Source organism: Suricata suricatta, chromosome 16 (genome assembly GCF_006229205.1).
Source record: "Suricata suricatta isolate VVHF042 chromosome 16, meerkat_22Aug2017_6uvM2_HiC, whole genome shotgun sequence".
Classification (NCBI taxonomy): Eukaryota; Metazoa; Chordata; class Mammalia; order Carnivora; family Herpestidae; genus Suricata; species Suricata suricatta.
In genome coordinates, this window is record NC_043715.1 from 59155385 (window position 1) to 59168612 (window position 13228).

The 13228-nt window shown below is 55.7% G+C and overlaps 3 protein-coding genes across 4 annotated transcripts in view; 1 reads left to right on the forward strand and 2 right to left on the reverse strand.

The window, feature by feature from the left end:
- Window positions 1-5868, forward strand: part of TRIM28 (tripartite motif containing 28) — a 6303-nt gene extending 435 nt beyond the window's left edge. Inside the window, exons 2-18 of the mRNA XM_029924432.1 lie at window positions 6-203; window positions 544-656; window positions 845-977; window positions 2609-2744; window positions 2822-2938; window positions 3021-3135; window positions 3291-3437; window positions 3542-3656; window positions 3737-3843; window positions 3945-3981; window positions 4057-4102; window positions 4177-4432; window positions 4514-4833; window positions 4913-5036; window positions 5125-5211; window positions 5291-5428; window positions 5521-5868. Coding sequence (XP_029780292.1) covers window positions 6-203; window positions 544-656; window positions 845-977; window positions 2609-2744; window positions 2822-2938; window positions 3021-3135; window positions 3291-3437; window positions 3542-3656; window positions 3737-3843; window positions 3945-3981; window positions 4057-4102; window positions 4177-4432; window positions 4514-4833; window positions 4913-5036; window positions 5125-5211; window positions 5291-5428; window positions 5521-5697 — 2366 coding nt within the window. The 3' untranslated portion in view covers window positions 5698-5868. The remainder of the gene's footprint in view (window positions 1-5; window positions 204-543; window positions 657-844; window positions 978-2608; window positions 2745-2821; window positions 2939-3020; window positions 3136-3290; window positions 3438-3541; window positions 3657-3736; window positions 3844-3944; window positions 3982-4056; window positions 4103-4176; window positions 4433-4513; window positions 4834-4912; window positions 5037-5124; window positions 5212-5290; window positions 5429-5520) is intronic.
- A 689-nt stretch (window positions 5869-6557) lies between these two features.
- CHMP2A (charged multivesicular body protein 2A) lies at window positions 6558-9845 on the reverse strand. 2 transcript variants are annotated; one of them, XM_029926443.1, is made up of 6 exons: window positions 9717-9845; window positions 8687-8896; window positions 7261-7440; window positions 7044-7174; window positions 6892-6953; window positions 6558-6773 (listed from the first exon to the last, which is right to left on the reverse strand). In XM_029926443.1, exons 2-6 carry the CDS (start codon window positions 8852-8854, stop codon window positions 6646-6648), a joined length of 669 nt encoding a protein of 222 aa, XP_029782303.1. In that variant the 5' UTR covers window positions 8855-8896; window positions 9717-9845; the 3' UTR covers window positions 6558-6645. The 2 variants fall into 2 exon arrangements, with proteins under 2 accessions (XP_029782303.1, XP_029782302.1); XM_029926442.1 differs by having other exon boundaries at window positions 8687-8900; window positions 9717-9844.
- A 658-nt stretch (window positions 9846-10503) lies between these two features.
- Window positions 10504-13222, reverse strand: UBE2M (ubiquitin conjugating enzyme E2 M). Its single transcript, XM_029926448.1, has 6 exons — window positions 13074-13222; window positions 11787-11881; window positions 11643-11681; window positions 11429-11532; window positions 11111-11174; window positions 10504-11021 (listed from the first exon to the last, which is right to left on the reverse strand). The coding sequence occupies exons 1-6, from the start codon at window positions 13180-13182 to the stop codon at window positions 10881-10883; spliced, it is 552 nt and encodes a 183-aa protein (XP_029782308.1). The 5' UTR covers window positions 13183-13222; the 3' UTR covers window positions 10504-10880.
- Window positions 13223-13228: the final 6 nt, after the last annotated feature.

Sequence of the window (13228 nt, forward strand, 5' to 3'; positions counted from 1 at the left end):
CTCGGCGTCGTCGCCCGCGGGGGGCGGCGGCGAGGCGCTGGAGCTGCTGGAGCATTGCGGTGTGTGCCGGGAGCGCCTGCGCCCTGAGAGGGAGCCGCGCCTGCTGCCCTGCTTGCACTCGGCCTGCAGTGCCTGCCTCGGGCCTCCGGCGCCCGCAGCCGCCAACAGCTCGGGGGATGGCGGTGCAGCGGGCGACGGCGCCGGTGAGTACGGCCCCGCCGAAGCAGCCCATCCCCCACCCCCACAGGCTTTGATCCCGACTCGGCGTCGGGATTGGGTTCTCAGCATGGTGATGGCGGGGGCTCATTTGGGCGAGAGGATAGGGACCTCTGGATAGTGCGCCTCGCAATCGGGTATGGGCCTTGAGGTCTGGGCTGGGCGATCAGTTGTGTCTGCTTCGTGTTCAATGAAGGAAGGGTTTGGCCTTTTGCTTCCTGAGGAGAGGATCTGGCCTTCCTTGAGACGGAGGTTGGGGCTTGGTAGGGGGATGGGGTTATGCTTGGAGATGAATTTGCAACAGTGTGAATTTTTTTTTCTTTGCAGTGGTTGACTGTCCTGTGTGCAAGCAACAGTGTTTCTCCAAAGATATTGTGGAGAATTATTTTATGCGTGACAGTGGCAGCAAGGCTGCCACAGACACCCAGGATGCAAATCAGGTATGTCCTGCTCTAGCAAACCGGGTTTCTAGGAGGCCTGGGGACATGGTACTCCAGTGAGTATTCTTACACTGCAAGGTTTTGGGCAGACTACATAGGCTAGCTAAAGGCAACATACATATATCTGGGGTGTATATACGGACTTATTTGGTGGTTCTGTCTCTTTTGACTTTGCCTTTGTCCAGCAGTGCTGCACTAGCTGTGAGGATAACGCCCCTGCCACCAGCTACTGCGTGGAGTGCTCTGAGCCGCTGTGTGAGACGTGTGTGGAGGCACACCAGCGGGTGAAGTACACCAAGGACCACACTGTGCGCTCCACTGGTATGCAAGGCAGAGGAGAAAGCCTTGATTACCCTACATCTGTTCTCAGCTGCCTGTGGTGTTGGTTATACAGTTGGTGGATGGGTCTCAGGGAGCTTTTTTCTAGGGGGTACCACCTGAAGGGTCTTAGGGCAGACTCAGAAATGGGGAGACTGGCTCAGATGTGCAGTCTCTGCCTGCTGGTCCAGGTGGGAGGGAAAAGGCTACAGGCAGGGAGTGGGGGTAGTGCAGGGGTGGCGCTCAGTATGGCAGGGGCTCTTTTGCACTGAGGATTCAAGGAAGCTCATTAGGACTCCTCCCATCTCCCTCCTTGGGGGATAAGCTCCAGTGGGAGGGGCCAGCTTATGCCAGCAGGGAAGCCCAGGGAGTTTGGGGAAGGGTATGAGGGGCCCTTTGAAGAAATTCCCTGGCAACCTGATTAAGGCTCTGTAGGCAGAAAATGAGGCCTCAGGGCCACAGTGTATTGATAAACTACAAGAACCTTCAAGAGCATCACGGATGGAGAGTGAGTTTTAGAAATCTTTTGTTTTTGGGTCATACACTTTTTAAAGTTCAGCTAAGTTATCTGCAGTGCAGACTTCCTTGTAAATGCTGGTAGTGGCACACAAAAGGACCTTTTGAGTCTAGTCTGGTTTTTGGTTCAGAACTTGCCAGGAGTGACCTTTTGGTAGTTACACTTTGGCTTCTCAGCTGTAGACTCACATTGGCAAGAAGAGACAGATGGAGGTGGTGGCCGAGGGGCATGAGGAATCAGGAGCAAAGGGCAGGGGTTTACAGAGGGGTTCCTGGGTTTAGGCAAAGGGCAGGGTGCAGGAGGGGGCAATACTGGAGGAACTGTGGTCTATCTGGTTGATTTGTGTCTGAGTGTTGTATGTTCTAGGCTGGAAGAGTGTAGCCAGAATGTAATTGTGATTGGGTAGATGGTCTCAAGCAGTTTTCTGGTAGGGACAGGTTGGGAGTGGGGCAGGGGTCTATTGGCCTTTTTGCAGTATTAACTTTAATCACCAAGATCCTTGTCAGAGAGGAGACTTGACCTCTTTCTGAGGATATTGGTGTGATATTTCACTTCTGTTCTGACAAGGCTTTGTGAGGTCAGGATCCTTTGTAGGCCTGTGGGTTGTAAGAGGTCTGTGGACTTTGTAATTACCGATGAGAGGCGAGATCAGCCAAGACATGACTTCTGAGGGAGCTGTACCTGAACAGCGTCTCTAGTTTCTGATTTGTTTTCTGTGTGTGCCAGCATCTTTTCTGCTGGACAGAACCTGCTGCGAGTGGAGGAGAAATGGAGCCCAGCAGGGGTTTTCAAGGTGGAGGAGTTCTCCTGAGTGTGTACCCCAGGGAAGGTTCTAGTAGAGGGAATAGCAGATGTGAGGTCTCTGCCAAAGTCTTCAGTTTTTTGTCAGTGTCAGAAGCTGGAAGGGGTGGGTGTGGTTCTCCAGGTCAGGGTTCGGTAGAGGGTTTTGAGAGGAAGGATCTAGGCTTACAGGTTCGTGCTTTTCTGTCCACTGTTGCAGGGCCCTTCAGTTTTCCCAGCAGGCAGCCTAGGGTTGCGGGACAGGCAGAAAGTGAGCCATTTGAGTTGGAGATAGTGAAGGACAAGCTTCAGCCTCATGGTGTCTTGTGTTCCCCAGGGCCAGCCAAGTCCAGGGACGGTGAGCGCACAGTGTATTGCAATGTTCACAAGCACGAGCCTCTCGTGCTGTTCTGTGAGAGCTGTGACACCCTCACCTGCCGGGACTGCCAGCTCAACGCCCATAAGGATCACCAGTGAGTATTGAGGCAAGCTGGATGGGTGCTGCCCGTTCCCATGTTCAGCACCCAGGCCCACTTCTGTTTGTCCCCAGATACCAGTTTCTGGAGGATGCGGTGAGGAACCAGCGCAAGCTCCTGGCCTCGCTGGTGAAGCGCCTTGGGGACAAGCATGCAACGCTGCAGAAGAACACCAAGGAGGTTCGCAGCTCGTAAGTGTGGAAGCCAGGGCCATAGTTGGGGGCAGTTCCTGGGTGAGCACATTCTTGACCTGGCTCACTCTGCTGCCCCCAGGATCCGCCAAGTGTCTGACGTACAGAAGCGTGTGCAGGTGGATGTTAAGATGGCCATTTTGCAGATCATGAAGGAACTGAACAAGCGGGGCCGTGTGCTGGTCAACGATGCCCAGGTATGCCCTGTCTGAGAGGGAGGGTTTCTGGGTCCCATCTGTAGGCTGCTAACCCCATCTGCAGTGGGAAGGTTGTCTTGGGGACTAGTATTTTTTGCTGGCTGTTGATGCCATTCTTGGTGTATTATTTCTTTTGTCTCCTTCTCTACCTGCAGAAGGTGACAGAGGGGCAGCAGGAGCGCCTGGAGCGACAACACTGGACCATGACCAAGATCCAGAAGCACCAGGAACATATTCTGCGCTTTGCCTCATGGGCTCTGGAGAGTGACAACAACACAGCTCTGTTGCTCTCCAAGAAGCTGGTGTGTGCTTATGGGCACCCAGGTGATGGAATCCAGCCAGGTGCCGCTCAGCACCCTGGAGCCTTGTTCACGGTCTGTATGTTCATGCACTGCTCCTTTTTCAGATCTACTTCCAGCTGCATCGGGCCCTCAAGATGATTGTGGATCCTGTGGAGCCACATGGTGAGATGAAGTTCCAGTGGGACCTCAATGCTTGGACCAAGAGTGCGGAGGCTTTCGGTATGTTCCTTTCTTTTCTCTGCTGCATATTGCTATCATTCTAGATGTCGTCGTCTTATGCTAAGTTTTTCTTTATATAGGTAAGATCGTGGCAGAGCGTCCTGGCACCAACTCAACAGGCCCCACACCCATGGCCCCTCCTCGGGCTCCAGGGCCCTTGAGCAAGCAGGGTTCTGGCAGCAGCCAGGTGTGTAGGAGAGCGGGGAGGGGGGACCCTGGCAGGGTAGGATAGGGGGCAAGGGTCCTATGGGACACCTGCTCACTGAGGTCTACCTGCTTTGCCCACAGCCCATGGAGGTACAGGAAGGCTATGGCTTTGGTTCAGGTGAGTGCCTTGTAGGTGGGAGAGCTCCAGTGCTCTAGGTCTACCCCCAACTTGATTTTTCTATTTTCTGAGCAGACGATCCTTACTCGAGTGCAGAGCCCCATGTGTCCGGTGTGAAGCGGTGAGTTTGGCTATCCTTTGGTGGAGCCAGTTGGGGATAGGGATGAGTGTGCTAACACCAAGCTGCACTCACAGGTCCCGCTCAGGTGAAGGTGAGGTGAGTGGCCTCATGCGCAAGGTGCCACGGGTGAGCCTTGAGCGCCTGGACCTGGATCTCACGGCTGATAGCCAGCCACCAGTTTTCAAAGTCTTCCCGGGCAGCACCACTGAAGATTACAATCTCATTGTTATTGAGCGTGGTGCTGCAGCTGCAGCTGCTGCTGGACAGCCTGGGACTGCTCCACCTGGGGCTCCTGGGGCTCCTCCACTGCCTGGCATGGCCATCGTCAAGGTGAGTCTGCCCCAAGTGACCTTGGCTGGGAAATGAACACTCAGCTCTGCATCCTACTGAACACTTCTTACCTCCTTGCAGGAGGAAGAGACCGAGGCGGCCATTGGAGCCCCACCTGCTGCCACTGAGGGCCCTGAGACCAAACCTGTGCTCATGGCCCTGGCGGAGGGCCCTGGTGCGGAGGGCCCCCGCCTGGCCTCACCCAGTGGCAGCACTAGTTCAGGTCTAGAGGTGGTGGCTCCAGAGGGTGCTTCAGCCCCAGCAGGTGGCCCCGGTGCCCTGGATGACAGTGCCACCATCTGCCGTGTCTGCCAGAAGCCAGGCGATCTGGTCATGTGCAACCAGTGCGAGTTCTGCTTCCACCTGGACTGCCACCTGCCTGCCCTGCAGGATGTGCCAGGGTGCGAGCTTGTGTAGGGCCTGTGCAGGGTGGAGGGCTGGGCTGGGTTCTGTGCAGCCCCTCATTCTCCTTCCATCCAGGGAGGAGTGGAGTTGCTCTCTCTGCCACGTGCTACCTGATCTGAAAGAGGAAGATGGCAGCCTGAGTCTGGATGGTGGTGATAGTGCTGGTGTGGTGGCCAAGCTCTCGCCAGCCAACCAGCAGGTGAGGGCGGGGCCCCACTCCTCTGAGAGTTGCTCAGCAGCCTTACCCCCTGACTTTTTGGCTCTGATGTCACGTGTCCTGTTCATAGAAGTGTGAGCGTGTCCTGCTGGCCCTGTTTTGTCATGAGCCCTGCCGGCCCCTGCACCAGCTGGCTACTGACTCCACTTTCTCCCTGGTGAGTCCTGGGACTTAAGTGGGGAAATTGAGGGGGAGGGGCTGTCTGGTCTCACTTTTAGCCTGGCTTCTGTCTATAGGATCAGCCTGGTGGCACCCTGGACCTAACCCTGATCCGTGCCCGTCTCCAGGAGAAGTTGTCACCTCCCTATAGTTCCCCCCAGGAGTTTGCCCAGGATGTGGGCCGCATGTTTAAGCAGTTCAACAAGCTGACAGAGGTGAGCTTGGGGAAAATGGGGCTGGTGGCAGGGGGTGGGTTGGTGGGAGGAGGGAGAGCTAGGACCCACCTACTGCAATATGCCTGGCTCAGGACAAGGCAGATGTGCAGTCCATCATCGGCCTGCAACGCTTCTTCGAGACTCGCATGAATGAGGCCTTTGGTGACACCAAGTTCTCAGCTGTGCTGGTGGAGCCCCCACCGCTGAGCCTGCCTGGTGCTGGCCTCAGTGCCCAGGAGCTATCCAGTGGTCCTGGTGATGGCCCCTGAGGCTGTGGCCTCTCAGGCCAACGCAGCGTGGCTCTGTTCTCTGTCCTATCAAATTCCCTCTTCCCACGTCCCCATCTGGTGGCCTGGCTCCTACTTCTTGGTGGCCCCATCCCCCAGCCCTTCACAATATGGTTTTTACTTATGTGGATTTAATAAAAACTTCACCAGTTCTTCAGGCCTTATTTGGTGGTTGGTGGGGGCAGTGGTCCTGGGGCTTTGTGTTCTCAATTCCCTCCCTATGCCCTGATGGACAGTGGGTGCGGGAGCATTTGCCCTCAGCCACCTTGGTGTCCATGGAGTAGGGAAGAGCATCCTTCTTGGGCCCTTCCCAACGTGTAGAGTGTTTCAGTTTGGGGGAAGGGTCACATGGTGCACATAGTGGAGGTTTTTTTAGTGTACTCTAGATGGGAAGGTCCAGGCTGACGTATGGGCAGTCAGGGTGGCCATTCTTCCTGAGTGCTTCCCAGACTTGGGCATAACCATTTCTCATAATCAGATGGCACCACACTGAGTGGTGGGTGGTTTGAGGATCCCTGGACTCAGAAGCCCAGACTTCCAGGGTACCTGGGAAGCTCACAGTCTTCAGTATGATGGGCACTGGGGGCCTTGGGAAGGGTGCTGAAGCCAGGGTTAACAGCTGACTTTCAGCTCCCAAACTGAACATCCTGGCAGACTTGAGCTGTCCACCCCTCCTACAAACTAGGAAGCAGTCCAGCCTTCTTTATCTTATACCCCAATTAATGTGGCACTTGGCCTTCTGCCGTGCATGCCAACCGCCCCTTTACCAAGCCTACATGTGACCTCTGTCCTAAGGGACCCCCAGTCTGGCCCACATCAGGCCAGTCACACAGGCCTAGGAATTAAGTGTCCAAGCCTTTATTACAGAAGAAGTACAGTGAAACTGCCAGGCCTCCACTGCCTGCCTCCCACCAGGGTGGTACGGGGCGGTCAGTCCCTCCGCAGATTCTTGAGCCGCTCCTCCAGGTCTGCATCGGCATCTACTAGGGCTGAGGCTGCAGCTTCTGCTTTCTTGCCGCTGGCAGCCACGCTGAGTGAGCCTCCGGTAGAAGGGAGGTCTACGGAGAGGGTGGGTTAGGAGAGCCCCTGTAGGTAGGAATAATGCTGGGAGGGGAGGGGTCAGGGGCTGTAGGTGGACCGATGAGTGGGACATGGCCCAAGGTCTGGTGTACTCACTTGACAGCTCGTCTGTCAGGCTCAATCCTAGCTCATCCAGGACCTGGGACACAACGGCGTCACTTGGGAAGAGAGAAGAATTTTATGAGGGCCAGGCATGTATGAGGGCCAGGCATCCATCCCCACCTTCCCCACCCCTAGAGTCCCCTAACCTCTCCTCCTCGTCTTCCTCATCACCCATGGCATCATCAATGGCATCATTCATCATCTCCTCTTTCATGTCCATGATCTCAGCCTGCCGCTCAAATTCCATCATGATCTTCTGGATTTGAGGCAACTTGAGCTGGAAGTGGGGTGTGGGGAGGGTGAGTCTGGTCCCTGACGTTATTTAATTGGAGGAGTAAGGGAGGAGGATTGGGAGAAGCGCACCTGTCTGTTCATGGTGCCCATGGCTTTGGTGACCCCCTTCATAGCTTGGGCCATCGAGTTGTTAGACTTCAGTGTCTGGATCTTCAGGGACACAGCCTGGATGTTGGCCCGCATCAACACAAATTTGCGCACGTAACGCCGAGTGCGCACCAGGTCTTTTGCCATGATTCGCACAGCATCCTGAGGAGTGGACAAAGGTGGTAGGGAAAGTGGGCTGAGGGAAGAGACTGGCTTCCATCGCACCATTCCAGTTGTTTTCAGAAATTTACATGTGGTTAAACCCAGTGGTCACTTCCCCCTCCCTCCTGCCAACATCACTCTCGGGCCTCTTGGGTCACCACTCCACGGCCTCCTTTGTAGTTTACCTCTCTCACCCACAAATGCTGGGAGGAAGGCTGAGCTCACTCTAGTGATCCTTTTCCCTCCATATCTAGAGTTACACACCCTTGACTTACAATGTCTATTCCTGGCTGAAGAATTTGCCTCTTCCTCCAGATCACACAGGCTCACACCCCAAGCTCTTTACCCCAAATCACATACAAATCTGTCCATAGCTCAGTTACTGACTTACCGAAATCTCTTCCTTGCCTTGCCTATTCTGGGAAATGGCACCTCTTAAGCCCATCTGCTCAGGTTCAAACTCTACCACCTGTCATGGGCTCTGCTCCCTAGTGGTTCAGGCTATTATTTTTCACTTAGTTTTGACCGCAGCAAGCCCCATGTGGGGCTTGAACTCATGAACTGGGAGATCCTGACCTGAGCCGAAGTTGGATGCTCCACCAACTAAGCCATCCAGGCGCCCCTCTCTCTCTTTTACTGATCTCCAGGGCATAGTGTATTCCAGGCCCCGTCTCTTGCATTAACCCCTTTGACTCAGCTCTCACTGTGGCCCTTGGTTTTTTTTAAAAAATATAGTTTATTGTCAAATTGGTTTCCATAGAATACCCAGTGCCCTCCTCCCTATTTTTCCCCTTCCCCTCCCCCTCCCCCATGGTCCTCTGTTAGGTTCCTCCTGATCCACATGTGAGTGAAAACATGGTATCTTTCTCTGACTTATTTCACTTAGCGTAAGTGAGTTCCATCCACATTGCTACAAATGGTGAGGCCCTGGATTTCAACTGGTCTGGCCTACCATCTAATCTGACCTCACCTATCACTCCTTCATGGAACATTTGTTCCATCCGTTTGACACACTGATTCCTTGGACTTTCACAGGCTCGCTCACTATTACTCAAGGTTTGTGGCTCTGATACCACCTTTTGGGAAGCAGCCTTTCTGGATCCCCAAAGTAGGGAAGCCCTGCTCACCCTACATTTCTCTCAAGGCACCTATTTATTAATGTGTCTTGTCATAGTCTGTGGTTACAGCAGTGCCTGACCAAACAGCACCTAGCTCTGTGTCCCAGCCTTTGCCCAACTGAGCTCACCATCTGGCCCTGCTTGGCCATCTTCTTGATGTCTGCAATGATTTTCTTCTCCTGGGTCTCTAGCTTCTGTCGTTCACGGTCCAACTCTCGCATGGCACGGTTCAGGGCCCGCTGGTTCTGCCTCAGCAGTTCCTCCGGTGTCTTCCGGCGCCCAAACAACAGGTCCATGGTAGCAAGAGCCCACCAGTGGGCCTGTGCCAAGCGTGAAGCCTAGCTGCGAGGTGGTGGGGGGCCAGAAAAAGGGCAAGAAGAAGAGCAGGGATCACAATGTATATGGGGGGAGGTGACAGTTGGGGATCTTGCAAAATGGGAAGGGGTGAGTAGGGAGAGGAAGCGATAAGGAAGGCCAAAACGCAGCCTGGAATACGAGTAGCCCCATGGACACACGTGGGCCAACAAGATCTGAAAGTCCTCCACGACATACCCACCCCAGCCTTTCATCGTGCCCCCAAGTAGGTTCAAGGCTTCAGTCTCTCCAGATCATGGTGAAGCCCTGGAGTCTGATGGACTGAGACTGGAGGTGGATGTAGGAGGAAGGTGCAGTAGGGCATCTGGGACCCTGAGTGCCAAAGACGGGGCAATTGTGGGGACCCGACAGGGGTTGGAAGGATAAGTGGAGGGCCTGAGTGCCAAGAACAAAGTGGATATGGTGGGTTCTGAAGCTGATAGTGTATGAATGGCATTCGGATTCGGAGGGTCCGAGTGGAGAGGGAACCTGGGTGTGGGGGACTGGAGAACCTGGCACACTATGGACGTGATGGACGCTGGAGGCTTTGTAGGCCTAGAAGAGTTGGGGGATCTTTGGGAATCCCTGTACACTCAGAAGGGAATGACCGGCGTTGGGGTGCCTTGTTGACCCAGGACAGAATCTGGGGGCGTGGGAAAGCTCGCACACCGAGAACAAGTTGGCCCGACGATAGTGCCAGGGTCCCGGGGAGGGGCGAGGGAGTCGACGCCCAGGTGAAGAGACCCTCGTATGCCGTCGCCCACGTACCCACCCGGGACCCGCGGCCCGGCAGGGGCCACTCACCGGAGCTGGGACGGGAATCTGCTTCCGCTTCCGGGTCACGCTCCTCTCACTCGGATTTCAGGCGCGCCCACCAACAACGGCCCCTCGGTTCTTTCTGCCGTCGTCGCCGTTTCCGGAAAAGATGATGTGACGTCACACGCTCCGCCGGACCCGGAACGATGGGAGGGGACTAGAGCGCGCGTGCGTACACCTTCTATAGAGGACCGGCACCTAGGCGCATGCGCACCACATTTCGTCTCTGCAGCCTGCCTGAGGGTGTTCCATGGGTTCCAGCCGAGCCACGTCTGGGATGCCAGTCCCCGCTGGGTTGGTCCAGCATCGGGCGCCTTCCGCCTGGCCACCCCGGAGTACCGCACCTCACCACTTCATCCACTAGAGGGCCCAGCTCATCCGACGGACCCTGACGTCTCCCTAATATTTCTGGACCTCAGGCACCTGGTAGCACCAGGGAGAGTTCTTGATGGGCCCAACCATGGCAGGAGGGGGCAGAGCTGGAATCGGCATAGCACGGACTTTCCTCTATGCTGGCCTACTAGCTAGGAAGCGAGTGGTTAGTGGATCCTGCCCCTCACTGGTCCTAGATTGGATTCCTCCCACCTAGCCGGAAGCTTGGGGCGTGGCCTCCCTACTACCGCTCCCTCCCCCAAGGCTGATTCCAGGCACTGATAGCCTAACGAGGGGTACCCTAGTGCCACCTGTGACCACACATCTCCCACCACGCTTGCTTCAAGAGCCCTGGTGGACATCACCTGCCCCTCCCACCCCCACAGAAGGAAGAGACGGAAGCCATGCGGTAACATTCCCCTTTAATAGCCTGGTGGGACCTCCAGTGGTGGAGGGGTGGGGTTCCCAAGCCCCAGCCACCCAGTCCCCTTGGCCACCCACCCCAGAGCCCAGAGTGGGGGGCTGGACAGCACCCAGCTGGGGGCTAGACAAGCCAATTCATTTCCCATCGCTGAGCGGGTCGGGGGGAGGCAGCGCCGACCTTAATCACATGGTGGTTTTAAAAAAAATAACTAGGAGCGGGTGGCAGGGAGGGGAGGCAAGGCCAGGGCATGGGATTCCCCCACCGGCCACCCCATGCCCCCCACCTGTGGCCCCCAATAAATATTTGCAGGGGACGCCGGGGCTGGTGGCCCTGGCAGGGGTGGGTGTGCGCCAGCCCTATTTCAGGCAGCGCTCAAAGTAGGTGGAGCCGATATAGCCACCTCGCATGGAGCGCTGCACATTCTGCTCAAACAGCCGCCGGTTGTTCTGCAGGACCTCGGCGGCCTCCTTGTTCAGTGGGTCTTCAGGGTTGGGCTCCTGTAGCCGGTATGGGTGGGGGTCAACAGGCCCTAAGAGCAGAGAGGGCCACCCCCCGCCTCCTGGCCTCACCCCCTACCCCTACTCACCAAGAAGAGATACTGCAGGCCATAAATTATGGAGTTTATCGTAAGGACTGGCTTCCAGTCCTCTCTGTGGATAAAGGATCAGGGTCAGGGACTGGTGAGTGAATGGCCACCACAAAGCCTGCTGGGACTGAACAGGTCAGGCCCAGTGCACAGGACACTGCAGATGTGAGAGGCTAGGGGAAGGGCACAGAGCAGGACAGGCCAAGGAGAAAGCTAAGGGCAAGACTTGAGGGAAAAAATGTGAAGTTGTAGAGATAGAGGACCACAGGAGAGAGTGAGGGGGCAGAGACCTGTGTAGTCCAAAGTCAGGGCCCTCACCTGAGGATGTTGAGGCAGACGTTGCCCTCGAGGTCAATGTTGGGGTGATAGACCATTGTTTCACACTTCACCTTGGGGGGGTCATGTGGGTAACCCTGGCCCACCTGGCTCCAAGAAGAGAGAGAAAATAGATAGGTGCCCCAGCAGTGCCTGGTGGGGACCTCAGCTGTTGCCTCTTCAGTCAGGAAGCCATCCCTCCCCACCTGGCACTCACCTTAAAACTGAACACAAACTTCCCACTCTTGTAGAAGCCCTGTGAAGGGAAAGGGGAAGGTGTTAGGACACCATCCTGCAGGACCTGGCAGGTAAACCAGAACTCCCAACTCAAGGTGCCCCCCACCCCAGGCCATGCCCTTACCTCATCAGGACAGATAACCAGCTTGAAGTTGAGGAGATCGTCTGGATCTGAGAAACTGATGTCACACGTCTTGGGCAGGTTCAGCTCGTTTATGTCTGGGTTTGCACAGCAGAGAAGGGGAACAAAAAGAGGGAGAGATGGGGGCACTCAGAGCAGGTGTGTAGGTGCCAGCAGAGTCCCTCTGGTCTCCTTCAAGACCCTCAAAGCTCTTTCCTGGGCCATGCCCCCACATCCCCAACCCTCTCCCTGGTCTTTCTGCTCCCCAGTCTCCAGGCAGGCTCTTCTAGATCCACAGCACACTTCAAACATGCATTTTCAACTGTGGCTATGCAATAGCGCCTGGCCCAGGGTAAGTTCCAACTCTTCTGAATCAATAGCCTTAAGTCTCAGCACCCAAGAGCTGGGTACCCCCAACCCAGCTTCCAAATGCTCCCACTACCATGTGGCCTCCAAATGCCTTCAACTACCTCTAATCCCAGGATCCCCAACCATGACCTCCATTTTCTAGTGGACACTGCTGGTCCCCACCTATTCACCTAAACTCAAGGAAGCTGCCCCCCATTATCTCACCAATCCTGACCCCATGTCCCTCCTCTCTTCTGTGTGTCATCCCAAATTCAGGTGTCCACCTAACCCTCAGACATAGGAGTTCCCATTCCTGTACCCAAGATTCCCAGCACCTACAGCATGACAGTCTAAATGCAACCTTACTCCCATCTCCAGTCCGTAGCACACAGTCTCTCGACCCCCCCATGTGTCGCCTCAAACCCCAAAGAGCCACGTGACCCTCAGGCTCACAAACTGGTCCCCAAAACTTACTGCACCCCATCTCATTTTCAGATTCCTAATGATCCAAACATACTTAACTAAATCCTCTCCCACTCCTATCCCCAATCCTTGGCCCCTCATTGTCCAATCTCCTCTCTGTCACCCATGTTCCTGTCTGATCCCCATACTCTGGAGTCCCCCATCTCCTACCCGCCTTCCATTGCCGGAATCTCTAATTCTCGGTCCCTAATACAAGATGCCTGGTTTTGGCTTCCTAAATATCCTAAAAGCCCCACATTCGGACGCCTATCTCTGACCTCCCCCACCCCCGTGACTACATTACTCACTCCTAATGCCCCATCACACCAAACTAAGGCCCTAACCTCCAACCCCCACTTCTACCGCCACATCTGTGACATCTCTGACCCCCAGTGACTGCATTATCCCACTCCCGACTCCTATAATACCCCACCCCAGGCTCTGACCTCCGACCCCCACCCCCATTCCCCAAACCCCTACCCTTCTGGATCCGCAGCTGCGCAGCCGACGCCTTCTTGCTGCTGCCCTTGGTGCCGCCCGCCGACTCCTCCTCCTTCTTCTGCTGCTTCAGCGAGAACAGCTTGATCATCCTGCCGCCGCCGCCGCTGCCGCTGCCGCGGGGCCTGGGACCCCGG

What these genes read in the sequence shown, in the direction of transcription:
- CHMP2A (XM_029926443.1), bottom strand. Translation starts at nt 8,854, where the DNA reads ATGGACCTGTTGTTTGGGCGCCGGAAGACACCGGAGGAACTGCTGAGG. An exon ending in GAGGAAGACGAGGAGGAGAG is followed by an intron (nt 6,954 to 7,043) that starts GTTAGGGGACTC and finishes TCTCTTCCCAAG; the next exon opens with TGACGCCGTTGTGTCCCAGG. An exon ending in CCTGACAGACGAGCTGTCAA is followed by an intron (nt 6,774 to 6,891) that starts GTGAGTACACCA and finishes CCCTCTCCGTAG; the next exon opens with ACCTCCCTTCTACCGGAGGC.
- UBE2M (XM_029926448.1), bottom strand. Translation starts at nt 13,182, where the DNA reads ATGATCAAGCTGTTCTCGCTGAAGCAGCAGAAGAAGGAGGAGGAGTCG. An exon ending in AGTTTGTGTTCAGTTTTAAG is followed by an intron (nt 11,533 to 11,642) that starts GTGAGTGCCAGG and finishes TCTTGGAGCCAG; the next exon opens with GTGGGCCAGGGTTACCCACA. An exon ending in GCCTGCAGTATCTCTTCTTG is followed by an intron (nt 11,022 to 11,110) that starts GTGAGTAGGGGT and finishes TACCGGCTACAG; the next exon opens with GAGCCCAACCCTGAAGACCC.